The 26,688-nt window shown below is 48.1% G+C and overlaps 9 protein-coding genes and 1 non-coding gene across 10 annotated transcripts; 3 read left to right on the top strand and 7 right to left on the bottom strand.

Moving 5' to 3' along the window:
* Window positions 1-533: 533 nt before the first annotated feature.
* On the top strand, window positions 534-1,819 carry F5891DRAFT_1190536 (uncharacterized protein; the record flags this gene model as incomplete). Its single annotated transcript, XM_041367316.1, has 7 exons — window positions 534-720; window positions 746-777; window positions 834-1,096; window positions 1,152-1,255; window positions 1,311-1,382; window positions 1,447-1,494; window positions 1,551-1,819. The coding sequence occupies 7 exons, from the start codon at window positions 534-536 to the stop codon at window positions 1,817-1,819; spliced, it is 975 nt and encodes a 324-aa protein (XP_041224318.1).
* Window positions 1,820-2,596: 777 nt separating this feature from the next.
* Window positions 2,597-3,114, bottom strand: F5891DRAFT_1042185 (uncharacterized protein). The gene is made up of 3 exons (XM_041362093.1): window positions 2,909-3,114; window positions 2,750-2,872; window positions 2,597-2,709 (listed from the first exon to the last, which is right to left on the bottom strand). The coding sequence occupies exons 1-3, from the start codon at window positions 3,035-3,037 to the stop codon at window positions 2,632-2,634; spliced, it is 330 nt and encodes a 109-aa protein (XP_041224317.1). The 5' UTR covers window positions 3,038-3,114; the 3' UTR covers window positions 2,597-2,631.
* Window positions 3,115-4,078: 964 nt separating this feature from the next.
* F5891DRAFT_1129350 (uncharacterized protein) lies at window positions 4,079-5,011 on the bottom strand (the record flags this gene model as incomplete). Its single annotated transcript, XM_041364387.1, has 3 exons — window positions 4,079-4,208; window positions 4,258-4,633; window positions 4,687-5,011. 3 exons carry the CDS (start codon window positions 5,009-5,011, stop codon window positions 4,079-4,081), a joined length of 831 nt encoding a protein of 276 aa, XP_041224316.1.
* A 774-nt stretch (window positions 5,012-5,785) lies between these two features.
* F5891DRAFT_1147967 (uncharacterized protein) lies at window positions 5,786-6,137 on the bottom strand (the record flags this gene model as incomplete). The annotated part of the gene is made up of 1 exon (XM_041365055.1): window positions 5,786-6,137. The coding sequence occupies exon 1, from the start codon at window positions 6,038-6,040 to the stop codon at window positions 5,786-5,788; it is 255 nt and encodes an 84-aa protein (XP_041224315.1). The 5' UTR covers window positions 6,041-6,137.
* A 2,166-nt stretch (window positions 6,138-8,303) lies between these two features.
* Window positions 8,304-10,680, bottom strand: F5891DRAFT_1042151 (uncharacterized protein). Its single transcript, XM_041362092.1, is given in 9 exon segments — window positions 8,304-8,445; window positions 8,645-8,647; window positions 8,659-8,856; window positions 8,907-9,217; window positions 9,277-9,486; window positions 9,540-9,663; window positions 9,718-9,845; window positions 9,899-10,067; window positions 10,125-10,680. 7 exon segments carry the CDS (start codon window positions 10,304-10,306, stop codon window positions 8,685-8,687), a joined length of 1,296 nt encoding a protein of 431 aa, XP_041224314.1. The 5' UTR covers window positions 10,307-10,680; the 3' UTR covers window positions 8,304-8,445; window positions 8,645-8,647; window positions 8,659-8,684.
* A 3,854-nt stretch (window positions 10,681-14,534) lies between these two features.
* F5891DRAFT_1042137 (urea transporter) lies at window positions 14,535-17,656 on the bottom strand. The gene is made up of 15 exons (XM_041362091.1): window positions 17,588-17,656; window positions 17,526-17,531; window positions 17,308-17,477; window positions 16,889-17,250; window positions 16,528-16,836; window positions 16,177-16,474; window positions 16,067-16,123; window positions 15,937-16,014; window positions 15,715-15,888; window positions 15,651-15,660; window positions 15,517-15,593; window positions 15,245-15,466; window positions 14,998-15,186; window positions 14,791-14,952; window positions 14,535-14,740 (listed from the first exon to the last, which is right to left on the bottom strand). The coding sequence occupies exons 1-14, from the start codon at window positions 17,631-17,633 to the stop codon at window positions 14,887-14,889; spliced, it is 2,064 nt and encodes a 687-aa protein (XP_041224313.1). The 5' UTR covers window positions 17,634-17,656; the 3' UTR covers window positions 14,535-14,740; window positions 14,791-14,886.
* Window positions 17,657-18,012: 356 nt separating this feature from the next.
* Window positions 18,013-18,092, bottom strand: F5891DRAFT_t86. The gene has a single exon. It is a non-coding gene; the product is annotated as a tRNA-Leu (tRNA).
* A 56-nt stretch (window positions 18,093-18,148) lies between these two features.
* On the bottom strand, window positions 18,149-19,263 carry F5891DRAFT_1042131 (YL1 nuclear protein C-terminal domain-containing protein). The gene is made up of 6 exons (XM_041362090.1): window positions 19,169-19,263; window positions 19,060-19,120; window positions 18,782-19,010; window positions 18,668-18,735; window positions 18,541-18,612; window positions 18,149-18,491 (listed from the first exon to the last, which is right to left on the bottom strand). Coding segments are annotated over exons 1-6 (492 nt in total). The 5' UTR covers window positions 19,171-19,263; the 3' UTR covers window positions 18,149-18,431.
* Window positions 19,264-19,293: 30 nt separating this feature from the next.
* F5891DRAFT_446749 (WD40-repeat-containing domain protein) lies at window positions 19,294-21,542 on the top strand. The gene is made up of 7 exons (XM_041371863.1): window positions 19,294-19,831; window positions 19,881-20,031; window positions 20,082-20,480; window positions 20,531-20,794; window positions 20,853-21,130; window positions 21,186-21,228; window positions 21,295-21,542. The coding sequence occupies exons 1-7, from the start codon at window positions 19,362-19,364 to the stop codon at window positions 21,412-21,414; spliced, it is 1,725 nt and encodes a 574-aa protein (XP_041224311.1). The 5' UTR covers window positions 19,294-19,361; the 3' UTR covers window positions 21,415-21,542.
* Window positions 21,543-23,955: 2,413 nt separating this feature from the next.
* On the top strand, window positions 23,956-26,415 carry F5891DRAFT_954995 (putative copper radical oxidase; the record flags this gene model as incomplete). Its single annotated transcript, XM_041375291.1, has 4 exons — window positions 23,956-24,072; window positions 24,125-24,219; window positions 24,274-24,830; window positions 24,887-26,415. 4 exons carry the CDS (start codon window positions 23,956-23,958, stop codon window positions 26,413-26,415), a joined length of 2,298 nt encoding a protein of 765 aa, XP_041224310.1.
* Window positions 26,416-26,688: the final 273 nt, after the last annotated feature.

Genomic DNA, 26,688 nt, shown 5'->3' with positions numbered 1-26,688 from the left:
ACACACAGGCAGTAAAGGGCGGTCAGCCCAAAAACATGCATCTGTTGTGTGCGTTAGACTAAACAACCTAATGCGCGCCGTGGCAACGCGATATCCTATGGCGCTATATCTGCACATTTATTATTTGCGCGTTCCGCGGCTTGCGCGCTGCATGTTTTCGTCAATCCAGAGTGGGCGCGTTTTAATCAAGAGGTTCCGCATTCCCGCACTGCGCGTTTTCGCCAATCCAGAGCTGGTGCGTTTTGATTGGACTCAAAACTCAACTTGAAGTTTCCACCATGATAATTATGATCTCTACTTTCCTTCAAGCAATTTGAGACTCGGACCACTGCAGTATAGTATTTGTACTGGTACAAACATCACTCTATACAATTGAACACGACGAGTCTACGTCGTACGATGGATGAAGTCCTTGTGGTTGAACATGAGTAAAACTAACATGAGTACTAGTAAGACTATGGCGAAGGAGGCTCAGGCTCGAAAACCAGTTTCTCTACTAGGAAGCTGCAAGTCTCAGAAAGAAATTGTTTGGCATGCTTGAATGCCGCTCCCTGATCGAGAATCTTGAACATGAGGTCTTTGCATCCTTCACTGACACGTCCAAACTGCAGTTCCTTGAAGTGTTTGACAGCGTCGTCGTACGGCTGTGGATTCCTACCATCAAGAAGAAACCGGCCCATACCATTCCACCAAATTGCGTGCCAGTCCTCGTTGCAACCAGTTGGGTCTTGACACTCAGTGCAAGATCTGGCAAACACTGTGGAAAGTCGTGAACAGGTAAGCACTACCATCTGTGAGCATGCGAAACACACGTACCAACTCATTTTGATTAGCAACTAACTACATGGTACCATTGGCGGAAAAACCCTGCTCGCCTGGGCTGCACGAGTGGTGTTAAAGGAGCTTTGAAGTTCGACACTGTGTTAGCTGGTGGTGTAGAACTTAAGGGGACCCGGGCACCGCAAAAAATAGACATTTACTCCTATGAATACTATGGAGAAAAAGTCAAGGACACTGCAGACGCTGAAATCAGAGTACAGAATGTTACTGACCGCGGGCCAAAGCTGAATAAGCACCGTGAGGTGTCTGTGTTCAAGTGAGTGATGCGTGATCAAGTTGATGAGGAAGTGCGCTTACCTAATATTATGAAGCTATCACGTTGGCGAACTTGAGAGTGGGGCACAGTTTGATCAGACTTACGCCAATTTTGATGTGGTGCAGGCTGCATTTCTAGCCTTCGTCAAAGACGCTCTCGGTACGTCAATATATGTAAGTGTCAGTTCAAAAGCATGCACTGACCTTTTCACTAGCATTTGAGTCGACACTGCCCCAAGACTCAGACACTGAGGAGGCAGAAGATTCATCATCAGACTCGCATGATGGTTCAGACGAGGAGTGGGCAAGCTGCCATTCCCTTGTTTTTGACGGAATCTGGGCCATCGACAGGCTCTCAGCCATTTCCATTGACTCAACTTGCTCAGTCCAATAGCCTCAGTGAGTTTTCCATTCGTGCTACTTGTTTAAAATTTAACCTGTGCTGTTGTTGCCAGAAACGGCGTCGTTTCGTAGCAGTCCACTTGGAGTGCCAGCTGGTACTGCCATTCAATTCCTAAAGTCGAAGAGTGCATTATCGTCCCCACCTGAATTTGTGTCAGTCAGCGAGGCGGATGTCTTGTGTCGCAGTCGATCACACGTTGACGACCCTTTTGCACCGGAGCAGATCAATCCCTGGGATTCTCGCTATTCCATGAAGCCCGCTAACCTCCAGCTCATGTTAGGAGGGTCGGTTACCGTTTCCCAAACAATGTTTGACAAGTGACCAGGTCTAGTATTTGTTGATGACAGGCATGCTAATTTGGTACTAGTTTTTGTCATTTCTCGTGCGTTGCAGTACATACCATTATCTCATCCTCATCCTCATCTCATTTTGTGGGTCCATCAAAACAGTATGTATTTGAAGAAGAAAAACTATAATACTGCGTGAGCCGCTAAGTTAGCTCTGCACAACTTGAATGACTCGGTTAGTAGAGACTTGAACAAGCAAACGCGCAGTGCGGGAATGCGGAACCTCTTGATTAAAACACGCCCACTCTGGATTGACGAAAACGCGCAGCGCGCAAGCCGCGGAACGCGCAAATAATAAATGTGCAGATATAGCGCCATAATATCCTTCACTTGGCTCCTTGGTATCTTACTAGTGTCAAGCTCGCGTGGAAATTTCATAGAGACGATCCGCTTTCCCGACGATCTCTAAACGAGTAAGTTCTACTGCAGTTCTTCTTGCTGTCCAAGTCACTGAGCTTATCTGACCCCAGAGTATGCTGTAAATCTTCACGGCAATCTGAAAGTACTTTTTGTGTAGGATAGTTTTCCGGATGAAATCTTGCTGAAATTTCTACCATCTGACAGCGATATCAATTCTGCCAAATCGACCGAGAATCAACCTTGAAAACTGCTACTGTGGCTTGATTCAAAAATTCTCTGAAATTACCTTGATTTTGTGAAGGAGGTTTTCCCTGATGGCAGTGCGTTCCATCTTCGTACGGCCTTCCAATATTAATCATCAATGGCAACTATCGTTCATTCAATCGACAGCCTCTCGAACTCAAGCTTAGTGAACCACGAGCAAGACTAGGCACAGTTGATCATTTTCAGATAAATCCAAACATTTACATTGGTCGAGCAGCACGAAAATTTATCCACAAACAACTGCACTGATTGACTCCGAACTAGGTATTGCACCATCAACCATGATACCAAGGCAAAAGCAGAAGCGTGACTCACTGTCGCGATGCACCACTAGGACTGCCGGCTCAACTTTAATTGTGGATGCAGTGCGCTGCTTGCTAAGGCGCGCAGGTGGGTCATGTGACTGAATCCTGGATGCACGGCGACCGCTCATACTCACCCCAGGTGGTTCTATACAAAGATAGTTCGAACAGCAATCCGTACTTGATGCGCACGGTGTTTCGCCACATGCACTAACAGACATGGACGCTGTCAACAAAGTAACAACGGCGAGGAAGGAGAAATGCATTTTCTGTGCGAGGTGATATGGAATCTTCTGAGGGAAAATGGGTTTGCGAATGATATCTCTGAGGATGGGGGAAAGCTGTAAGACAACGGCCAGCTTTTATATTCTGCATGCATATACTTATGGGCATGCTTCTGATCGATCTGGCAGAACTGTTTTTGCTGTCGAATGGTATAATCACAATTTTCGGTAGAACCTGCAGGAGCGTGATCAGTCACGACCCTTGTATCACTACCTGCAGTTAATGTGGTCGTGTCGTGTCAGGGATATAATCAATGATCTGTGAGTTCTTCCGCATGAAATTCTCACTGGTTTGAACCGTTTCTGAATCCATCTCTTCGTAGCGCTCCACTCTTTGCAATCTGGAAATTCGCTTATGCTGTTTGCATGTTGCTAGTAAAGAACAAACTGTTTCGCTCTGTGACCTCGCGTCCGCTGCCTGATTTCTGCTGGTCGTGCCCGCTACGGACTTGGCACGGCTGTTGCATGGCCAGCTTCAGTAAGTATTCTACTTGATTTGAACTTCTGGTTAGCTCCATTGACTGAGACTTAGGGCGACCCAAGGCCGTATCAGCGACGCGGCCTTAGGTAAATCCTAATTACGCGAGTTGCTTCGTGGCTCAGGCCGCGGGTGACCAAGTGGCACCTCGACTTGGACCTCAGAAACCAACGCCTGCAGCGCCTCACCACCCGCTAACCGGTTTTTTACACTAGATCCAACCAAATGCAATCCCTATCCTGATCCAACTGTGTAAGGTTACCCTTTAAAGTTAAACTACTCTCGAGAGTCGACGGCCGAACCTGGTAACTCCTCTCAACGTCCACCAACGGATCAACGCGTAATCGGGTCCTCGGTTCGGACCGCTGGCTCGACGCCACTTCAGAACTCTCCGGGTCACATGCATCTTTGTTATGGTAGTCATGTTCCACGAGGATCGTGCAAAATTTAAAATTGGCAAAGTACACCTCCGCATAATATAGAGAACAACAAAATACGGTACGACCCCATTGTTAGTTCTTAACGCCATTCGAAACAAATGTGCTCTAATCATAGAATACAAGGGTCCTCAGCTCGATGGATTCCCGAGGCGGCGCTCCCTCTGGGGTGTTCGGGTCTTGGAAGGCTGTATGAGCAGCGAGCCTCGCGACACTCCCATCTTGTACGGAGTCGGAGCTAAGATCTCTTTAGTATGACAAAAATCTTCGCGAGTGACTTCGCTCACCATTTAATAAGAACAAACTCTTCTGGTGTCATCCCTTTCAGATATTTCCACTGGTGGTTGGGGTTGTATTTGACTCCAAATGTCTCACCCTCGCGGTCAGGGTATATGAGAGCGACAGGCGTCAAATCTTTCTCGAAGTCGACGCTTCGGAAGTCACATAATGCAAGTGGCCAATCTACAGCTGCATGCGATATAGGACGCCAGAGGTTTATGATTTGGAAGCGTCTGCGAAGAAAGGCAGGAGCTTCTGTGGGCGGGAGATGCCTATGGACACGAGCAATGGACGCCGCAGGCGTCTGGTCTACATGAGCCTGCGGGACCGGTTGACGTTTCTGTGGGCTATTGCCTAGCTCGCCTGGGCGGCGGCGACGAACAGCTGTGACGTGAATTAGGGATCAAGACCTCGTTTGAAATTGGTGATCAACGTACTGTGATCGAAGATGACAACCTTGGTCGCTCCCGTTACCCTCTTGATGAGGTCGATGCTCTCAGGGTAGTATTCGCGCTCAATCTCATCATCATTCAAGAAGCTGGTATGCTTCGCCGCTTCTCTTCCATACTGAAATCCAGCGCTGTCAAGCTTGTAAAGTTCCTCCTTCCCGCGCACGTCCTCGATTTGCATTTCATGCGGGTCCTTGAGCCAGTTGTTGACCGGCTTTCCCTTGGCGGTATCTGCATTGATGTCAGTGTAAGGCTGAGAACCGTCAAGCGGAGCGAGCAAGTAGTTGAGGGTGGTGGTGGCGGTAGAAGTCATGGTTAGTCTGTTGGTGCTTGATGTAAAGTGGAGTGCAAGCGTTCTTGCTATGACGAGCAAGTGATATCTTGTTTATATAGGTCTTCAAGGACCAGGGTAACCGCTTGGCTTACATATCACCTTATTAATTCTCCAGGCTGAGCGCTGATTGTTAATGTAGATGAAGTGATCTCATAAGCATGTCGCCACTAAAATGCGGGATATGAGTGATGATGATTCCATAGCACGTCGTACCTTGATTACTAAATTTCTTCGGCCAAATTCTCAATATCAGAATCTCCAATTCAAGTCACCTTTATAGACTACCAGTGAGGCCCAGAAATATCTCTCAAAGGTCGAAGACAGGATCTCGCCACAAAGGCATGATTCATCGCATAAGGCTGAGCACCATGTAACTGCAATGGGAGGTCATGGGCTCCGGGGCCTGGGTAGTATCAGGTAGAAGGGTGGAAAGAGCATCGATGACAAACAAATGCTGCCATGCCAGGCTTCCTCATTATAGGCGCGCCGGGCCTCGAGGGTAATTTATCTGGTGTGAACAGTCAAGGACCGACGCAAACAGCGTTGAACTTGCATATCACAGTGGATGCGGACTTGATCAAGTTGCAGGTGCAAACGGGGCGCACAATACTAGTTCAACTGGGAACTATCAATGCACAGTCATGCCGAATCCGGGTGGTATGGAAGCACCTGGGACGTGGCCAAAAAAACAGAGATGCGATTCATACCGCGAGACATATATCCATTTTGAATGTCGTCCAATCCGAGCAGCATTCATGCCCCCTGGTCTGGTGATAACATTTCCGTGCGCGTGAAGTACGAATTCTGTTTGCCGGGCACCATACATAGCCAAGAGACTATGGAGTAGTTACCAAACAAAGAGAAACCGAAATCCAAAAGGGAAACCCCCGACGACGCAGGCCAGTAGTGCAGTAGCAAGGTCATCATGTCCTCCGAGTTGCAAGCAGAGCTCGAAGAAACAAGGGCGGCAAAAATTTGATAACCAAAGAATGAGGGCGGTGCCCTCATAATAGTGGTTAAACTATTAAGAACAGATACTACACTTGATCTAAGCCAAAAGGCCAGAGTGGTAAGGATTCAACTCGTTCACCCAGCCCTTTTATATAAAAGCACACGAGTGCACGGGCCACCGTTTCGATTTGGGAGGCTCAAGAGGGCCCAAAATGGGTTGAATTTAACAAGGCCAAACAAGCACCACGGTGGCGTCCTTCCATTTCTTTTGCAAGGTAGATTCTAGTCGGACATGCCTGCTTCCTCACAATCCAATGGAGACACCAGGGTGGTCGATACCGGATCGCTCCGCGCAACAGATGGTCGATTGGTTCAATGTTTGTCCGGGTCATCGAAACACTATCTACACACGCAGGGGAATACTCAAGTACACAACAAGGCGACACATACCTCTTCATCCATCCCAGTCGTAATCGCTTCCTCTCTTGTTCGTTTTACCTGTAATCATTATGTTGAGCCAATTTCAATGTTTAGAATCTCACTCACCCCTACAAACGAGTGTATCAATTGAATGGGAATGAGATGTTTGCTCGATACTCACTGCATCTGTTAGCGAAACATGACGTGCCTACTATGTGCCACCGGTCAGATCTCACTGCGCGGCGCTTCTGACTGATCCTGTACCACTGATATTACTTTGATATCTCATGGCATGTCTTTCTCATTCGTTACTTCCTTGTAGCACCTGCGAGTCGCCTAGGCCGGTGACCCTGCAACTACTGCCAGTGCGCAGACATAATGAGGTATCTTTCATACATCGATACTCATACTCATTCTTGACATGCGCTTGGTCAAAGATCCCTGGTACTTGTCACGGTCCAGCATCCACAACTTCCTGTGAAGTTTTAGAAAATCACAACGATATCAAGTTAGCGTATGGCATACCCCGATGATTCCCTACTTTCTCGGAGACAAGGAATGTCGTTGATGACCATTAACCAACGCTCTTCCAAGTCCCTCTTCCTCGTCAACCGTCCCTTGTACCCCATCCAACACTCGCTCTATGACGAGAACCCACTCCAGAGCTCCTACGCTACCCTTTCATATCAAGTATCGCGCAAGCATTGATATTAATCCTCTTCATCTTTACCTTTGTCGCAGCCTTTTTTTCATTTTCATCAAAATGCGCGCTCCCGTATGACCTTGAGCTTCGACTATATACCAGAAAATAACACGTCTGTCATTAATCACGATCAGCAACGAAGTGACATCTTTTTGGCTCCATCAGAGTGATCCACGAATTAGCCTTCGAGGCCAACGTTAGACGAACAGATTCAAGCTGCTTGGTACGTTCCATGTTCGTACATCACTTATCGACAGCAACGATTCCTTTCGACAGGCTCTCGAACTCAAGCTGATTGGACCATGAGCAAGACTAGGCACAATCGATCATTTTTAGATAAGTTCAAACATTCTACATGGATGGAGCAGGACGAAAATTTGTCCAAACACAACTATACTGATTGCTAGGTATTGCACCATCAACCATGATACCAAAGCATAAGGAGAGGCATGACTCATTGTCGTAACGTGCGGCTCAAGAGGGGGTGTGTATCAGTTAATTGGTGGCGGTACGTTGCACGGGACACGACACAGGCTGCAAATGATCAAGCACTGCAGGCAATATCGTTTGGATTTCCGTTGTGTCACAGTTAGATATGCAGGAGATAGATACACATGAGCAGTTTAGACAGGCCGTACATAGAAGATCATTTTCTCTACATGCCATGGACAAGACCAATTTCGGAAACCATGTCTGTCCACATCCTCTGCAGCTACCAAGGCTCTTCATCTGAGCCAGTTTCCATTCCATCCCCCTCCTCATCTTGAACACTGTCCTACTCAATCTCCTCGATACCGCTGTATGCTACATGCAATCAGTACAAAGACATGCTCTGAAATTGCTTAACATAGAGGCACGCACTGTCTATTAGTGTAATGAAAGAGTTAGTATCCATTATGTATCACAAAAGACAAGATCACATACCATGTGAGGGCGCGACATGACCTAGTCCGTGGGACTTGGCCGGGGTCTCACGAACATATCGTAAAAAGTCTTCCTGGTCGTGTGAGGGTCAACGAGCGGTAACAAGCCCAGCAGAGGAAATCACGCACTTCCTGAGAGCGGGACATGGCCGTGGCACCATCAGCGTCGCCTAAGAAGGTAGAAAGACCAGATCACGCACATCCTGAGAGCGGGACATGGCCGTGGCACCGTCAGCGTCGCCTAAGAAGGTAGAAAGACCAGATCACGCACCAACTGAGAGCGGGACATGGCCGTGGCACCGTCAGCGTGGCCTAAGAAGGTAGAAAGACCAGATCACGCACAGACTGAGAGCGGGACATGGCCGTGGCACCGTCAGCATCGCCTAAGAAGGTAGAAAGACCAGATCACGCACCAACTGAGAGCGGGACATGGCCGTGGCACCGTCAGCGTCGCCTAAGAAGGTAGAAAGACCAGATCACGCACCAACTGAGAGCGGGACATGGCCGTGGCACCGTCAGCGTCGCCTAAGAAGGTAGAAAGACCAGATCACGCACCAACTGAGAGCGGGACATGGCCGTGGCACCATCAGCGTCGCCTAAGAAGGTAGAAAGACCAGATCACGCACTCTCTGAGAGCGGGAGGTACATCGTGATCTCAGCTCAAGATTGCTAGCGAAGTACCAGGATGACATACAATTTGCTGAACATGAAAGTTGCGAACAAGAAGCGTTTCTGCGTCAGTCTTGTGGCTGGAGTCACTGTTAGAGAGTAGTTTTCTCGGGTCCGCAAAACCACGGGTGATCTGGAAGCATCGTTTGCATTCTTGACTTTCTCATAGTTAGGCACCATCAAGACCTAGAAACACAAACATGCTCACCATTCAGTCGAGCAAACAGTCCGCCCTCGAGACTCATATTTCACAGATCTAGCACCAAGGCGATTCACAGCGCCGCAAAAATGACATCGATAGTCGACTCCAGATAGTGATGACGTCTTCTGTTGAATGGTAACCCTCATCACAATCTTCGTGCCTGGTTCAATGCTCGACCAATTGTGGCTTGTAAGTGCGGTCACTTGCTTGCCCTCGTCGATGCACAAATCGTACTTTCCTTCTTCTATATATCGCCTTTGAATTTGGGCTTCGACCGCATCGCGTTCAAAAAGGACTCGGAGCATGGAATTGAGTTGCTAAAGGCAATTTGACGAGTAAGCTTCCACAAGAACGATTTTTAGGCCAGCGAGCGGACCTGATATGAGGTGCACAAGTTCACTGATATTGCTTGGTGGCGGCCTGTTGCGTCTACCAGCGTCACGCAGCCAGACGCGACGCTTCCAGGTAAAGGCGATACAGATAGTGCTGCGAAGGACTGTTCGATGTTCTGAAGACCCTCATCCCGCCTCCGTGCAATTATAAGCAGTTCGTGTGTTTCGCGTTGACTTTGCATTTGAGACGACCACTGACCACAGAGTAGTGAGCAAATGCAAGCATCTCTAAGGGGTAGAACGCAACTAAAGACTCCATCAGATAATTGTTGATGTCAGCTGAGCATCCGATGATAGCTTGTGTGACAGACGTGTACACGAGACGACGTTTTGGCAACTTTTTCAGGCGGAAAGAGGTGTCTTCCAACTTTCTGTGTACGGCTCAGTGTCGGGTAAAGTCAAGTACACATTCATAAGGGATTTACCTAGCTAAAATGTCTCTCCGAGAACGTTCAAGAGGATTCAGAGCAGGTGGGGCGTTGCACAAATGGCAGCATAGTCGATGGAGTCGCGATGTCAAGTCGTCTAAGGCCGCCTTATTCTCATCGCATCTCTGTGATAGCCCATGAAACCTAGAAACATTCTGATCATTCAATAAGCGCTCACCTTTATAGCTTGAAGAATTCCCAACAACCCGCTAATAGCCGCGTTCATCGGAGCACCGACAAGTGGAATTACACCCGTAAAAGCCTGTACCAAAGGCAAAGCTACCTGAGCAATGTCGAAAGCTTCGTGGGCAGGGGATGCACCCCAAGGGTACACTGCGGAAAGAGAGCTAAGGAAATTATTTTCGAGACCTGGTTTACTGTCTGCAGAAACAGGATGCACTGACGCAGAATTCGAAGAGTGCATTGGTGCAGGAACGGAATTGGAGAGGCCTGTAGGGATAGAAGGATCGCCCTCATGGCCGGCGGTTGTCGAGTTGCGTTGTGCGCTTCCTTGGTTTTCAGGGCGCTTCGAACGAATTGCAATAATGTTTTCGAAACCCTGGAACAACTTGAATGGAAAGGGCATCTCGATTAGATGGCAAGATCAGAGAATAGGGCTTTTTGCGTTCAAGATTCAGCTAGGAGAAACTAGAGGATAGGTGAGAGGAGATGTAGGAGAGCGAAGGAAGGCGGGCAGGAAGGTGGTTGATGTACTTAACCGAATTAACCATCAGGAAGCCATGAGGCTGCTAGCTGTGCACAGCACAACCCTAGCCCAAAATCGATTCTAGATCTACCAATCGAATTTATACAAAGGCAGGAAGTTCTGTGACTCTGTCTTAACCGACAAAGTTTCCCAATGTCGACGATTCTTGAACTTCGCGATCGGCAAGCAATTTGCAATTTGAATGGCCAACTCTCTGTTTTACTTATCGTAGATCCTGTGCGTGAGGTTCGAACCGTATGTAGAGCTTATGTAAGTGGTTGAACGAGTGCACAGACTTCTTCTATAGGAAGCTTCCCACCATTTGTATTAATTCCTTCAATGCTCCCAGTCGACGAATTCAGCACAGTTTCCCAACTTGGGTGAAGTCTAGAGTCCGACTCCGGACAGTACTCAGTGGTCTAGGTCATTCGGACATGCCCTATCCTTGCGCGACGCTTTCGAATGACCCTGCCAGTCCTACATAGTATGCGATTCGGACTTTGTGAAGAAGTCCAAGATCAGAAGAGAGCCGAAGGAATCCTTGCTCCGACTCAACTTTGTTCGCCTTGTCTGATTGGTGTCATTTTTCGCGCAATTGAACAACAACTGATAGCATCTTTCCATCGACCATGTTGGACTAAATGGAGCTCGATGCTTGTACTCGGATTCCGGCTGATACAACTTTTCGAAATGACTACTACGGGGTGTACACGATGCTTGTCCGGGGTTCTCACTATTTAACTCATCTAATGTATGGACTCCCAGAGCATTCAAAGATCCCTGTCTCCTTTGCGAGGGCAAGTCTCTTCATGACTTTCATGATCGCTCTTGCCATTAATTTCTGTTCTCTTTGTTGAAATTCAACGCTCTAGTGAACTCAATAATCCCTAAGCCAGGATCGCTGCGGATAAAACCAGATTTCGTAACCATAATCACCGCACTTAGACTTCATGATCACCGTCATGGGACAGAGACTTGCATGGGTAAATCAAGTGGCTCAACAGAGAGGTTAAGGACGATGGGGGTGGACTACTGAAGCTGTTTTGCTCCACCTGCACAACCTAGAGCGCGGCCGAGTATCACCTTACGGATTCATCAATCAGGCAACCTGTGCAGGCTCTGGTAGGTCGTTTACGCCGTCGAAAGCTTCAAGTTCGGCTTCTACTGCTATATTTGCAACTCCACTTCCAGAAACGAAACTGTTCAAGGTCCATACACCTCTACCTCCAGCTCAAATCGCGCTACAGGACGATGACGAGCCTGAAGTTGTCAAGACTTTCTACCACCAATGCAGTCTCAGATGTACGCAAACCAGACCCAAGATGCAATGTTCCAAACACCGTCTAGACCGACAAATCTATGGGAAAAGGTTTGTCTTCCTCCACTGGCCGTATTCGATATTTTTAAAGGCGTCGAGAACGATGTTGAGGTCGATTCCTCATCAGGCACGATCATATATGCCACATCTTATCACGTCCGGCGCTGGTCTAGATAGTCACAATTCTGGCCATCCGAAGCCCTTCAAATGTTCTACCAAGCCTCGCTCTGCGAAAGCCGTCGCACTCATCAAGCAGAATGTTAACAATTAAGCTTGCGAAGATGAAACCCGGTAATTGGGGTACCACATCGCATTATTGTACCGTACATGTCTACCCATATATTACTTCATCTTGTAAGAATAATTTTATAGTACGTGGTCTAGTATCAATTGCGCTCGCTGGAATCAGCCTGTAGTCTGGCACCTCCCTCCCCTTGATCAAGAGCATACTCAAGTCCGTCCAATGATTGCAGCCAGTAATAAGTACACCACTCCGGAATATATTGACTCATGCTGTGTGGTTGATATCCATTAAATATAAGACACCATCCATATCGTGAAAGAAGCCTGTAACACGCAAGAAGCCCAATTCCTGATTGTATAGACTTGTGTCGATGGCCACTTATTTCAGTGATATTTTTCACTCCTAATTCCAGTCGTAGCCGGTAAAGCTTGCGAGTTGAAAGCGAGATCCATTATATGAGCAAAGAACGTCATTGTCGGACCTGCATCATGCTCAGTAATTTCATGGGCAGGTTACGAAAGTCGCACCGTATTCTCATTGTTGATAGTTGCACATCAGCAATTCTCCATCTTCGCGTGGACATCCTCAGCTCTGGACGATGCAATCGCCGTGTCTAGTAGAGAACCGGCCATACGAGCATGCCTGCACCGTATATCTGCGCCTCGTCATGGTTCTCCGAACGTTTGAAATCCCCAAATATTGCTAAGCGTTTCCCATGGGCTTCGACGTTGATATCTTGTTGTTCGAGAACGGGAGGCTCGACTGTTGTGGTCACTGTCTCAGTTTCAAAGCTCCCGTGTAGGTCCATCCATGTGTTGGCGCAGATCGAATGCCAGACACATGAAAGCTATAATGTGCTTCCTTGTGGCACACTAGAAACAACGGCGATGACTCAAGGCTTTTAGTATTGCCCTCCAACTCGACAGTGATAGAGTATCAAATAAATTGTGGAAGGGGTCGTAGAATATGCGCATGAGACATGATGAAGCAAAGATGTGAGCTTTGAACGGTTGTTGGATATGTTGTCGTTATAAGCACCAAATGGCCGCTGTGCTTTGCAAAATTGTGAACAGCGAATCACAGCTCGAACGACGGACCGAATAGACAGTTGGGGGCGAGGAGATAAAATCAGAATCTTAGTGTCAATGCTGTAGGTGACTGGATGACCTGGCAGGACCAATTTCGCTGTGGTGGCGGGCTCCTTGAAAGTTGAGGCTTGCTTGCTGAAATAAGGTGGTCGCCGATTATGCCAGTTCAGTAAAGGCAGCAAAAGCGCTGCTGTTAATGGTTACAGTGTCGACAGTCCAGGGCAAGAACCAGGGGCCATTTTGGGGAAGGTGGCTCATGACCCACACGACACTGAGCACGATGAACCAATAATATCAGTGTTTGTAGGCACGCACCAAACATAGTACGAAAGATACGGACTCACGGAGCACATCTGTTCGCGGCAGATTTGAAGTTGCGACTAGTTGCCGAGACATGCCGCCGCGATTGTACTCAATCCCAGATACCAGACACGTGCACTTCCTCTCTTTCCCTACGCTGCGCCGTTTGTCAATATCAACCCTGTCTTCGGACATCAATTCTGCTGTAGCCCATTGTGCTGCCTTGGAGGACTTATTCATCAGTAGGTCTTATGACGACACACCAGATGAGCTATCCCTGGTGTCTGACATCGTCCGTTTGTGCAAGCAGCTTGTAAATCTGTCGTGCAGTGCATTACTCGACTGAGCAGTATGGAAGCACCTCTCCGACACCCCTACCCTTCTCTGACTCGCTATTGTGGGACGGTTTCCCGGTTGAATCATCACGCTTCAAGTGCGAGCCTTTCCTCAAGCTCACGGGTCTTTCTTTGACTTTCGAAACTGCCGTGGACAATGGACATTACCACAGTGATACGACACTCGGAATTCCACTCACTACAGGGGTTCGAAATGCCGCGGCATGTCCTCGGTTGGACCAGGGCGGAGGCCGAGCATCATTTTTTGTGCACTGTCACAGTGTAATGGACGCCGGACATCAAAATCAACTCCAACGAGCGGTCGTGGTCTGATGGGGAATTGGGTATGTCTTATGACAGTGATCAGGCAGTTTCTTTGTTCCACGCAGCTGTGAGAACCCTTTGGATTCACATTCGTTACCCCATTTACCTCGACGACGACCTTCTTGTGGAAGCCATGTCAAGTTGGCCGCACGTCCGCTTTCTGATGTTTTTGAGTCACCTTCGTCTACCTACTGTAGACTATTCGCAGTGCTTCGTTTCTGTCATCATTTGCTTACCCTGTAAGTAATGATCGATACTAGTACGTGTATCGATATCGGTCCTGCAGCTGAGTCTCTTCAACATACTCCCTGCGGATGTTACGCGTGGGCATGTCTATTTTCTCCATCCATCCTTGTATGGACTAGGTCACCGGTGGGGTGGGAGAGGCATAAGAACGGGTGGCCCGAGGCCAACCAGCATCTCGAAGCTTTTAGATCTTCTCCAGCTCTTGGAGCAGCGCGGCGCCGACGACCTGAGTTTGGGATGATGTACTCGTGCACGGGAAATTTACCCAGAGTTATGTTCAAATACTTTCGTGCATTGAATAAACGACGAGCGAGGTAGATCATATAGGGTTTTTTCATTGTTACCTCATGACTATAATATTCGGTTGGCTCGTTATACAAGCATCTATGCTCTTGGCTTAGTTGGCATGGACAATCAAGAGAACGCGACAACTAGCACACGTAACGTCTGGATCAAAAACTTGTAGAGCCTTATTCTCATCCGTATTATAGAACGAACGAGTGACTTGCCTATAGCACTACATATACTTTATGTATTGTCCACCTATATCATGTACGGCTGCAAGGACAGATAAAAGAAAATTCCAAAAAAGCTCTCACGAAATTTTATTCGCTGGGGTCCTTTATCGAAGATGGCGCAACGAATTTACCACTCCCAGGAGAAAAAAGATCCTGCGCACCATTAGATGAGCCCTGGGATAAAAATGCCACACTTACCTTGATCATTCCTCTCGAAATGAGCCGAATGGCAGCTCTGCTTTCCCACAGGGGGTATAACACGACTGCGAACGCCGACATGAATGTCCAAATAATACCAACTATCACCCATACCGAAAAGCCGGTGACGCTGTAGACCGTCTGGGCACCAAAGAGGGGGAGAGGGATGAGTATCAGCAGTACCAAAGTCTGTAGATCAAGCAGCTTCAGTATACGAGCAGTTGCAAGGAAGTATTAAAGCACGAACAAGTACTATTGATGCCCTGGCAGCAAACTTAAATGCCTTATTTAGGCCAACCGGGTCCAGCTCCGGATCGATTTGCGCCTCATTTGACACGGATGACACTGTCACATCTGGAACTTTCTTCTCATCCTCTGACTCCTCTAGTTCGTCGTTGACATTACTACTAATAGCGGCACTACGGCCATTGATTGCACGAGTCGAAGCAAAATCGTAGTCATCTGGCCACTTCAGGATCAATTAGCTCATGATCTCAAGGGATGAAACAGTTTACGCACGATAAGTGAAATGGCAGTTGACATAATAGCACCAACACCGATCGATGCAAGGTTTCCTGAAAGCATTTCGTAGTTGCCTATTAATCATTGGGTCAATTCAGCTTCAACAATATTGAAATTGGCGGTCATCTAACCTCCGCTCGTCTGATCACGCGATAGGGTCAAAGAGGTGAAACGATAGAAACTTAAGAGACGTACGGTGACATTGATCACTTTTTGGTTAAGCGTAGAGGTGGTGACCAGCCAGGCAATAATACCTGCGGCAAAACCAACGAGCGCACCGCTAATACAACCCACTTTATTAGCTTTTTTCCAGGTAATGCAAAGTGCAATCGGGCAGACAGCAGAGCCGAGGATGACTCCCATAAATGTCTGCAAACTATGTCAGGCACAATGTATAGCACGGATATAGGCACCGACATAAAGCCAACCCATGGATACTCCGATGTAGTAGAAAATAACACCGGCGATACCCATCACAAGTGCAAAGATAACAACCTATCCATAACAGTCAATGAGGAGATTAGGCCTGCCAAAAAAAGACGCTTACCCCTGCATGACTCATGCGTAGAATTTGTTGTTCCGTGGCCTTCGGATTGATATATCTCTATATAATCATTGGTAAGCAATTTTGGCGCCGAATGCTTGATAGGAACATACCACATAGACATCGTAAGTTAAAATAGAAGAGACCGCGATGAGCTCCGCACTCGTGGCACTGGTCACGGCCAGGAACAGGACGACGAGAAGTGCAGCTGCGCCCGATTTCCCAAGCAACGTCGCAGCAGCTAGCGAAGCTGGAAGACCCTCTGAGATAGCATCTTGCGAGAGTGGCGCAAGCATGGGAATAAGGCTGCTTGATAATGGGTCTTGGGACAAAGAGTTGGCAGCAGGCACCGCAGAAAAAGCCACTGCAGCAAGGCCAAGTGTCGTTGAGAACGCAAACGGAATAGCAAACCTACGCTTGAATCAGAAATGCCGGCACATGCTGGTAAAGACACGTCAACTCACCATGCCAAGCCACCAATAAGGTACGCCTTGACAGTTGTAGAAGGTCTGCTGGCAATAGCGCGCTGCCAATACGCCTGATCCTGGAAGACAGTTGCGAAGTTCCCAATGAGGTTGATAACGCCGAAGATAAGGCCATTTTGGGAGCGGAGAGTGAGGTACGAGCCACCAGCATTACCGACCACGGGTGAGATCTGGGATACCTCACTCAATAAATAGTGCATGCGACTGATAGAGCCAATGTAGTCCGAGGTTGCATATACGGTGAACACAAACGTCAAGATGATGGCGAAGAGGACTGTGGTATGTGTACTGAAAATAAAATGATGAGTTAGGGAACATGGCATGTAGAATGTCGACCTACTAATCGCAAAGCAGTGTGGAACGCATTCCACCAACGACGACATAAATGGCAACACCCAGCGGGATGAGGAAACACGCAGCAATGGTGCTCATCCCAGTCAGACTCGTCACAGTAGCCGAACCACCCAAGACAAGCATTGAAGACACAATCAAGTTTGTCGCAAGACCGAAAACCATAAAAATAAGATGCGCTGTAGTTCCCCACCGCGCTGCAACAATCTCAAGCCAGGTGTGTGCGTAGGGTGCATTAAGCTTTAGCTTTGCGGCAAGCTGGGCGAACAAGAGGACCTGCACTGTCGCACCTGCGGCATACCACCATGGTCCCGAAATGCCATATCTATAAGCGACAGCGCTAGACTGGAGCTAAGTAATATTGCGCGCTAAGCCACACGTGAATATGTATGTTGAACATAAACATACTAGCGTTGCTGCCCAGGTCCAAGCAGAGACAATCCCAGAGGCAATGAGCCCAGGCTTCACTGAACGCGAAGCAGACGAAAATTCCTCGGAATCTTTGGGAGAGACACCCGTGTAGCGTGCCTGTAGAGCAGTCAAACCCACCATGAAAGCACTGAAGAACAGTCCAATCCCTGGATATCTTTAGCAAATGACAACAAATGGATTGAAGTGTGTTTTACCGATGACTGGTAACATTATTGGATATCAGTGTTTGAAACATGCGAATCAGAAACCAACTCACCGACGCCATAGCCTGCGCCTTGGGGGAGAACTTCACTGGTCGACATGCGAGCAAATGGGTTCAGAAAAGAACTCAGGGCCTTACCTCATTTATACTAGCAGTTGTTAATAAATCGCACTTCTGAATCTTATCACTAAGACTGTCATGATCAATGCAGTGCGTGTATCATGCAATGACATGGGGAGCCAATTCACACAAACTGTCTACCGTGACAACAAATGCCGAACAGGGTAGTAGCTTACATACGCTTGCCAAACTCCGCGGCCATTTCATATGTAACTTTAAAAATGTCATCCTCATGCTCATACTATCCCCAGCCACGGCTGAGTGCTCCGTATCATATTTAGTGTTACTCAGTACCTGCAAGTCAGGCAGTAAGTACATGTCTCTTCCTGGAGCCAAAAAAAAGGAAAAAGAAAGTTTCTTGACTGGAGCGTGATTCGAACACGCGCCCTTTCGGACTAGATCCTGATTCTAGCGCCTTAGACCACTCGGCCATCCAGCCTTGCTTAAATCTCCTGTGTGTGGTAATCAACCTATTGATGGTCCTCATGAGGCGCGTTCAACTACGGAACAATCATAAACAATCTCTCCATGATTAGAATTTATTTACCGAGGAATGACATGTCATTCATTCAGAGAAAAGTCTACATTGTCACACATCCACTCTCTAATATATCCCATGCAGCCGCAATGCAAGCCAAGCAAACAATTGTGCGTCCAAGATAGCCATATGAACCTGGGCATGCGATTTTCTAGAGCCACTATTGCATAGCAGTCGGTGCCACAGTGGGAATGATGATGAATCCATTTGAAGGGATATCAATCAAAAACGATGGGCTATCTATCGGACGACGGGATTTACGCCCCTTGCAGCCAAATAGTCCTTCGCCGCGCTCGGGCTCTGCGAAACGATTTGAATCAAGTTTGAACGGGAGAAAGTAACTTCTTACAAGGTTCTTAATAAGTTCATAAACGCTCTTGTCATGATACCTCAGTCCAGTCCGAGGATCGGTATACGGTGCCTAGTGATTCGATATCGACAGGATATCCTTCCTCGCAGGATAGATGAACACTAACCTCCAGCCCTGTGATATCGCAGTAGTGTCTCTGTGGCAGAACAGATGGTGGTGCTTCTATCGATAGATCTAAAAGAATCAGTTTCGCCGACTGGAAAACCCGTGATCAACTCACAAGTTGAGATTTCCTCGTTCACCTCAACAAGCTCTTTCTTAACTTCGTCAATATCCATCGCCTGACTATCTCTCTCTTGTCTCCGCCTCTCCCTTTCGACGCGCTCTTTCTCTCTTTCCTGACCTAGAACGGTTTTCAGGTTCTTGGTTCGACGATTCGTATTTTTGGTGTAGTTGGGATTCTTGAATGGACGAGGGCTGTGCAGGTATGACAGCTGCTCGGAAAGAGTCTAATACTCTGTATTGAGCGACCGAATCGAGCGATAAAATGGCACGAACAGGCGTATGAGTGGTGGAACCATCGTTCGCAGCCTTCTTCCTGGTTGTACCCTTGGGCGGCCTGTAGATTCAACATTAAACCGACAATAAAATCGTCATAATGCCCTACATTAAATATGCTTCAGCAGTGCAGGGTTTCGCTTTGGAGCGGCGATGCGTAAGGGTTTGCAAAGGTTTCGATGAACTTGGATTTGAAGAACTCGGTTTGGTCGTTCAGCTTAGTCAGCTGAGTTTCTGCAGTTTTATCCAATCACTTTCTAGCAGTACTAGTGATCAATCGGTCACCGGGCGAGGGCGTACGAATGGCGTCTTCTGTAGATTCCTTGTTTGTCAAGGCACAAAATACTACCCTACCAAAATCCCTTCGCCCTACCTCTCCACCACCAGACAATGTGCCAAAGCATAAGCACGTCAAGGACCTCAAGCTAAGAACAAAACTAAACCGGCAGGCAGCACATGCTGCGCGTTCAAAAGCACTTGTCGAAGATGCTGAACTGTTGCTGACGAACGAAGCAGGGAAGATGCAGGTGGAGACTGAGCTGGAACGAACTTGGAGAATAGGCCAGGATGATATCGTGCAAAGTGCTAGTCAGGAGGCTGCCAAGGGACGACGGGAGCTCAAGTTGGATGGTGGTCCATATCGCTCAAGATACTCGAGGAATGGCAGACATCTTGCCATTGTCGGCAACATGGGACATGTCGCGACCTTTGACTGGCAAACGGGAACCATGCATGCTGAGCTTCAGCTGCAGGAAACATGTCGCGATATCACGTACGTCCCTTGTTACTTGCACGTAACAACTCTCAATCGTTCAATAAAGATTTTTGCAGGACCAGTCATTCTTCGCGGTCGCACAAAAAAAATATGTATTCATATACGACCGTGATGGTGTTGAACTACACCGATTGAAAGCTCACATTGAACCCACACGACTGGAATTTCTTCCATATCACTGGTTGCTTGCTAGTGTGGTCAGTTGTTCCAACTCACTGTCAACTTGTGCCAACTCAATCGATATTAGGGGAACAACGGATTTCTAAAATATCAAGACACTTCCACAGGTCACATCGTTGCTGAGCATCGAACCAAGCTCGGAGCATGTCATACACTCGCACAAAATAAACACAATGCGGTGCTACATCTCGGTCACTCCAATGGCGTTGTCACCCTCTGGACGCCAAATATTCCCCATCCTGCTGTACAAATCCTAGCACATTACGGTCCAGTTGTGGGGCTGAGCGTTGATCCAAGTTCTGGTGGGCGCTATATGGCAACATCAGGTCAGGATGGCGTCGTAAAGGTCTGGGACTGCCGAAATTGGAAGGGCACTGTGCGGGAATGGACGACAAGAGGTGGCGGCGCCGAGCTGGAATGGAGTGCAAGGGGTGCGTTAAGTGTCGCTGTAGGTGGAAGTGTCAATGTGAGTTACTGCACTCTTGCCTGTGCTGGTTCTGATCCATTGCGCGCCAGGTATACACAAAACCGTCAATACAGACCCCGCATGCACCTAAAGCACCGCCACCTCTTTACCTCACACACCCAATACCACACCGACCGCTTACTTCGGTGAGGTTTTGCCCTTTTCAAGATATCCTTACGATCGGACACAATGCTGGTCTGTCGAGTATTCTTGTACCTGGAGTTGGCGAACCAAACTTCGATAGTATGGAAGCCGATCCATTCGAGAACAAGAAGGCAAGAAGGGAAAGGGAAGTCAAGGGTCTATTGGACAAGGTATACTTAACGTCTAGATCATTCCTGTGACACTGATATGGACTATCCATTAATCTAGATTCAACCGGACATGATCACACTCGACCCAGATTTCGTCGGAGCTCTTGCGCCGCCAACAAAGTTAACGACTGCTGTCAATGATACGCATGATATTCCCTTCGCTCGGCTTCCTCGGCTTGAGCGACTCCGTGTCCAGGGCAAAGCAGATGAAACGGAGCTCGTTGATGATGACGACGAGGACATTGCTGACGGTGACGCCGACAAGAATGCCAAACCACAGTCACGAATGGAGAAGGAGAAACGGAAAATGCGCGGCAAGGGAAAGAGTGTCAAAAGGTATGTACTCCGTATAAGACACTGCAGCCTATCATTTATCATATTCAAAACTCAGATACCTCCGGAAGCAACGCAAAAATGTCATCGATCCCACTGCGGTAAGCCTCAGTCAATCGCTCCATTCATTAATTTTGTGCTCATGTTCGTGCGCTCTACAAATATAGGTCGCTATTCGTGCAAAATTAGAGAAGCAGCGGGAGGAAAAGCGCGTGGCAAAGGCTATCGAGAATGGTTCGATGGAGGCGCGCAAACCATCGGCGCTCGATCGATTTAGACGACCGTGATGGTTCTTGGAGAAAATTCATATGTATGGAAACTTGTCAAGTCAGACGAGTTACACTCAGTCGGACAAGACTATGTAGACTAGCATAGAGCCTAGGTACGAATCAGTACACGTGACTGCTATGAACTGCAAGATAACATGCCCCGACGAGTACGATGAGGTGACGAAGGTACAACAACGCCAACATACCTCCTTGCCGAGACTTGGACGCCTGTCGGAGTGGAGTGACATGTTTCGAGATAGACGGGTTCGATGAGTAAACGGCTGGAGAGCCCTGATAACCGCAGATAACGGAACCTGGTTGCGCAGATAACAGGCCCGCAAGAGCCCCGGCGAGATGCAATTGTTTGTCCTCAGTGAAGAGATGGAAAGGCCTGGTAGCATTGATTGCGCCAATGTGGCCATGAAGGGGATTGAGGGATTTCAGTGAGGACAAATCGATAGTTGGGGATGAAGAGATGTTGCTCGGCTGGCCGCTGCGCCGCTATGGAAAGAAATTCTGGATCGAAAACATCTCCAGGAAAGAAACACCCCGGATACGAATTTGATGTCGCTCTGAAAAGTTCGTGGCCAAGCTCGAGGAATTCTGTATATGCATGCACCTGAGTCATTAGCAAGAATGTTTCAAAGACAAATGGAATCATTGTTGATGATATTCGAAACAATGACATTTTCCGCAGGAAAACCATCCGCCGCAGCCTTTCTGGCATCAACACCGACGGAAATGGAGTCGAGCTTTAGTATCCAATAAAGTAAATCATAATTTGACGTACAACAATAGCCAAGGTCGAGGAACACGGCATCGGAGGGCTCACCGCCAAGCTTTAGGATGTGTTCATACACAGGGTAAGTCGAAATGTTGAGGCTGAACACAGTTCCCTCATTATGATGATGGATTGACTCGGATACATAGACTGCAGGTCAGGTACCGAAGAAAGATGAATCCGTGGATACAAGGATACGGTGCAACTGTTTAGCGGCAGTGAGTTATTGAACTGATGGTGAGGTCGAGTCTGCAAGTGACTCACATGGTATGCTTTCGCCTAGTACACCTTCAGGATATGCCTCTTCAAGTCTTCGTCATCATCGATACCAATTTGCGCTTTAAAGAACATAGCTTCTTCGGAAGACAAACCGTAAAGGCTGGTGTCTACGTTGGCAGTGATGGGGTCTGAAGTATTAGGTCGCCCAACAACGTCGAGTCATGGTGTGTAGCGGCACCCTCCATCGTGATAGATTGTTACTTGTGCTACCATAGCATTTTGCAAGGCAACTGGCTCTAAGCGTCTCCCGATGGGCCCAGCGGCCACTGGTGGAGGTGTGACTAGCGATTTTTAATTGACCAGTTCACTACTATTGGTTACCACTTGCTCGTGCACACCACATTTCGTGCAGTCACAGAAAAGTCACGCAAAGTCACATGTTTGCCAGGTTCAGATTTACAAAATCAATGCTGTGACACAATGTGACATCTATGTCAACCCAAATTTTATTGTTTCTAACATCTTGCATCAGCATCCCTCTGGCAGCATCTTTTAAATACCTTTTTTTCTTCTATCAACTAGAGCTTTCTTATGACATATGTAGCTATAGTTCCATGTAATTACATGAAAATGAGGTTCTCAGATTTTGCAACTCTGGCCCAACGATAGTATTTATTAATGGTGACACAGGTATACTTTATCTATTGGTAATAAGCAAGCAAAACAAAAGTTGAATATTGGTTTGTTGAAATGTAGTGAAAATTTTGAGTAATCCATGCCCAAATCAATAACATCCCAGTGTACACAAAGTCACTAAAAAAGACTTGACTGCTTTGGAAGCACTGGGAATCTCCGCAACCTGTCATGACAGACACGCTTGTTTCAAATCAATTATTGCAACAAGGACATCGCGACTAGGCGGGCTGCAAAGGACAGAGGGCTGGCGGACACGAAAGAAGATGCATCGATGAGCAACGAGGGACAAAGGTGCTGGGCAGGCAAGGCTGATGAGCGGACAGTGAGCAGAGTTGGGGCGGAGACATCCAGTATTCTAATAATGGTGGGCCGCGGCCTGAGTCGACCGATATAAACTTGGCTAGCGAGGTTTAAACTCCGGTGGGCGTGCCGCTGGCTGCCGATGTGATATCCTTTGAACTAGACTTTGGCCTAGACGTTGTCTTAGACAAGTGATACTGAAGGACCCCGGGAGACATTGCAGGCTATTAGACATCGCTCGAATGGCTAGGGATGGGTTTTGTACTAGCCATGGGCTCGACCTCGAAGGATTTATAAACGGATTGACAATGATCGAGAACTTCAAAAAGAACACAAGTAGGAGCGGAAATTGAAGTGATGGCCGGTGTCCGAGGGCCGAAGCAGGAGGCCACGAAAAAAAAGAGCAACGTTATTTGTAACTTAAGCCAAATTTTGAGCCCCTTCTAAGGGTCACTTCACCTCACCTCACACTCTTTTTCGCTTGCTGGACAGTCCTCCTTTCGGTCGTATCTTCCATATTCTGTCTTTCAAATCATTTAATCTTGTAGTACGACCACCCAATCATGTTCACACCCGCTGCTTGGCTGGCCCTCGGGCTTGCAGCGTCTTCCAAGCTGGCAGCTGCCCAGCAGGCAGGTTCCTTCGCTCAGGTCGGCAACACACAAGTTAGCGCTATGATGGTACGCAATTGTTTGCCTTGTTTTTCTTCTGTGCTGAGTGCTCGCTCCGAAGATGTTCCTTGGCAACGAGGAAAAGGTCTACATTCTCGACAAAACGGAGGGCAATGCTGCTCAAATAGATGGCCACCCTGCTTGGGGCGCTGCATGGTACGTGCTCCCGCATTCGCTGCATATTAATAGCCCGCTTAACTTTGCGCCCAGGGATGTCAATACTCACTCAGCCCAGGTGATGGAAGTTTTGACCAATACCTTCTGCGCTTCTGGTATGCACCTACCAAATGGCTCGTACGCGACATTTGGCGGCAACAGTGCAATTGGCCCTCTTGGTTCCACTGGTAATGTTAATGCAGGTGCATATGATTCGACCTATGGAGATTATGACGGAAGAAAGTCTATTCGTATCCTCAATCCTTGCACAAGTGCCGATGACATGTCGAGTTCTCAATGCCAATGGTTCGATAACGCCACAGCTCTGTCTATGCAGAAATTACGGTGGTACTCTGCCGCTGAGGCTCTTGGTGATGGTAGTATTGCATTGATCGGCGGTTTCGTCAGTGGTGGTTACATCAACCGGAATTACCCCAACACGGACCCAGAATACGAAGGCGGTGCAGCTGAACCAACGTATGAGTTCTTCCCTTCAAAGGGACCTGCAACTGTCATGAACTTCATGATCACTACTTCCGGTCTTAATTCCTACGCGCATACTTACCTCCTGCCTTCTGGTAACATGCTCATCCAGGCCAATATCTCCACTGGTATGTCTTATTTTTATGCTCTTGTCCATCTTTCTCTTTCTTACGATTCCGATCAGTCCTCTGGAATCCTGATACCAACGTTGAAACACCCCTTCCCAACATGCCAGGCGGTGTCGCTCGTGTTTACCCGGCTTCTGGCGCCGTTGCCATGCTACCCCTCACTCCCGCCAATAACTATACCCCTACTGTCATCTTTTGTGGCGGCTCTGACATGCCCGACGAGTATTGGGGTAACTATTCATTCCCCAACTATAACACCTGGACCTACCCTGCTTCCAAGGACTGTCAGCGCCTCACTCCAGAACCCACAGATGGCTCTTCTCCTGTTTATGTCTCAGACGATGACATGCTCGAGGGCCGTACCATGGGTCAGTTCATCATCCTTCCAGATGGTACCCTTTTGGTTATCAATGGTGGTTTAAATGGTACTGCTGGCTACGCTCAGGCTACTGGTCAGACCCCTAGTTATAACCTCATGCCCTACGGCGAGTCGTTGGCCTCTGGCCCTGTCGGAACTCCTGCCATCTACAACCCGAATTTGCCCGCAGGCAGCCGCTGGTCGAACGCCGGTCTGAGTAGCACGAACATTGCACGTCTGTACCACTCCAGTGCCTTACTCATGCCTGACGCTACCGTCATGATCGCCGGATCCAACCCTAACATCGATGTCAACCTCACCACCATTTTCCCCACAACCTACACCGCGGAAATTTTCTATCCACCATACTATAGCGCCAGTAAACGCCCAACTTTCTCTGGCGCACCGCAAACTCTCTCTTACGGTGGTAGCTCCTTCGACCTCACTGTTCCTTCGAGCGCGTACAGCGGCTCTGGCAACGCTGCCGCTGCAAATACGACTGTTGTTCTATTGCGTGGCGGTTTCACTACGCACGCCATGAACATGGGTCAAAGGTACTTGCAGCTCAACAACACGTACACCGTCAACAGTAACGATTCAATCACGCTTCACGTGGCTCAAGTTCCGCCAAACCCCAATATCTTCACCCCCGGACCTGCTCTCATGTTCGTCGTGATCGACGGTATTCCCAGTAATGGAACGATGGTTATTGTCGGCAACGGTCAAATCGGGACGCAACCCACGCAAGCTGCCACTGTTCTCCCTGCTTCCGCTCAAAATCCCTCTGCCTCAGGCTCGGGCTCGGGCTCGGGTAGCAGCACTTCGTCAAACAGTGCATCGGGGAGCAGTCACACCGGAGCCATCGTTGGCGCTGTGATCGGAGCGATTGCTGTTATTGGTATTCTCGGTGCGCTCTTTGGTATTTTTGTGGCTCGACGTCGGCGCGCCGCCAGCCGCCAGCATCCTGCGGCTGCGTATGCCATGAAAGCCACAGGTGACGGGTTTGGTAGCGGCGCGTCCCGCGGAAGAGCCACCGATGATCGAGTGCGTCATTCTGACTCGAGTGCATTTGTCCCGTTGCAACAGGATAATTCAAGCACCTCATGGAATGCGAGTAACACTAGTCTGCATTCACCGTATCGGGATACGTATGGGAGAGAGGGGGCAGATTATGATCCATATAATTCAGATGGCGCAGTGCAACATAGCAGTGGACAGCGGTTATGAACATTGGACATGACAATAGAAACGGACAGACAGCGCTTGTTGTGTGGACTATCTCAGTTTTTTTTTGTTTCTTTCCTGTTGCTCATTCATTTATAGCTACAACTATATATCGCGTGCGGTGATGTTGAAGCTCTATTGTTCCGTGTGCTTCAACGTAGTATCTGTCGTTTCGGGCGTTTTTGGACTTTTGTTATATTAGAGCCACGGGCGCTCTGTTGTCACTCATTAGTGTTGTTACTTACGGATAAATTTGCAGTGGAACGTTGAACGTTC

Source organism: Suillus fuscotomentosus (assembly GCF_016647785.1).
Source record: "Suillus fuscotomentosus strain FC203 chromosome Unknown F5891scaffold_37, whole genome shotgun sequence".
Classification (NCBI taxonomy): domain Eukaryota; kingdom Fungi; phylum Basidiomycota; class Agaricomycetes; order Boletales; family Suillaceae; genus Suillus; species Suillus fuscotomentosus.
The sequence above is the reverse complement of the archived record's forward strand: the minus strand, read 5'-3'. Positions and strand labels throughout refer to the sequence as shown.

What these genes read in the sequence shown, in the direction of transcription:
- F5891DRAFT_1042185 (XM_041362093.1), bottom strand. Translation starts at nt 3,037, where the DNA reads ATGCATTTCTCCTTCCTCGCCGTTGTTACTTTGTTGACAGCGTCCATG. An exon ending in TTTGTATAGAACCACCTGGG is followed by an intron (nt 2,873 to 2,908) that starts GTGAGTATGAGC and finishes TCCAGGATTCAG; the next exon opens with TCACATGACCCACCTGCGCG. An exon ending in GCTTTTGCCTTGGTATCATG is followed by an intron (nt 2,710 to 2,749) that starts GTTGATGGTGCA and finishes CAATCAGTGCAG; the next exon opens with TTGTTTGTGGATAAATTTTC.
- F5891DRAFT_1042151 (XM_041362092.1), bottom strand. Translation starts at nt 10,306, where the DNA reads ATGCCCTTTCCATTCAAGTTGTTCCAGGGTTTCGAAAACATTATTGCA. An exon ending in CGGAGAGACATTTTAGCTAG is followed by an intron (nt 9,664 to 9,717) that starts GTAAATCCCTTA and finishes AGCCGTACACAG; the next exon opens with AAAGTTGGAAGACACCTCTT. An exon ending in ACTGTTTGCTCGACTGAATG is followed by an intron (nt 8,857 to 8,906) that starts GTGAGCATGTTT and finishes ACTATGAGAAAG; the next exon opens with TCAAGAATGCAAACGATGCT.
- F5891DRAFT_1042137 (XM_041362091.1), bottom strand. Translation starts at nt 17,633, where the DNA reads ATGTCGACCAGTGAAGTTCTCCCCCAAGGCGCAGGCTATGGCGTCG. An exon ending in TATCCATGGGTTGGCTTTAT is followed by an intron (nt 15,889 to 15,936) that starts GTCGGTGCCTAT and finishes CATAGTTTGCAG; the next exon opens with ACATTTATGGGAGTCATCCT. An exon ending in TTTCGAGAGGAATGATCAAG is followed by an intron (nt 14,953 to 14,997) that starts GTAAGTGTGGCA and finishes AATGGTGCGCAG; the next exon opens with GATCTTTTTTCTCCTGGGAG.
- F5891DRAFT_1042131 (XM_041362090.1), bottom strand. An exon ending in GCGATATCACAGGGCTGGAG is followed by an intron (nt 18,613 to 18,667) that starts GTTAGTGTTCAT and finishes TCGAATCACTAG; the next exon opens with GCACCGTATACCGATCCTCG. An exon ending in ATGAACTTATTAAGAACCTT is followed by an intron (nt 18,492 to 18,540) that starts GTAAGAAGTTAC and finishes ATCGTTTCGCAG; the next exon opens with AGCCCGAGCGCGGCGAAGGA.
- F5891DRAFT_446749 (XM_041371863.1), top strand. Translation starts at nt 19,362, where the DNA reads ATGGCGTCTTCTGTAGATTCCTTGTTTGTCAAGGCACAAAATACTACC. An exon ending in GAAACATGTCGCGATATCAC is followed by an intron (nt 19,832 to 19,880) that starts GTACGTCCCTTG and finishes CGTTCAATAAAG; the next exon opens with ATTTTTGCAGGACCAGTCAT. An exon ending in ATGTCATCGATCCCACTGCG is followed by an intron (nt 21,229 to 21,294) that starts GTAAGCCTCAGT and finishes CTACAAATATAG; the next exon opens with GTCGCTATTCGTGCAAAATT.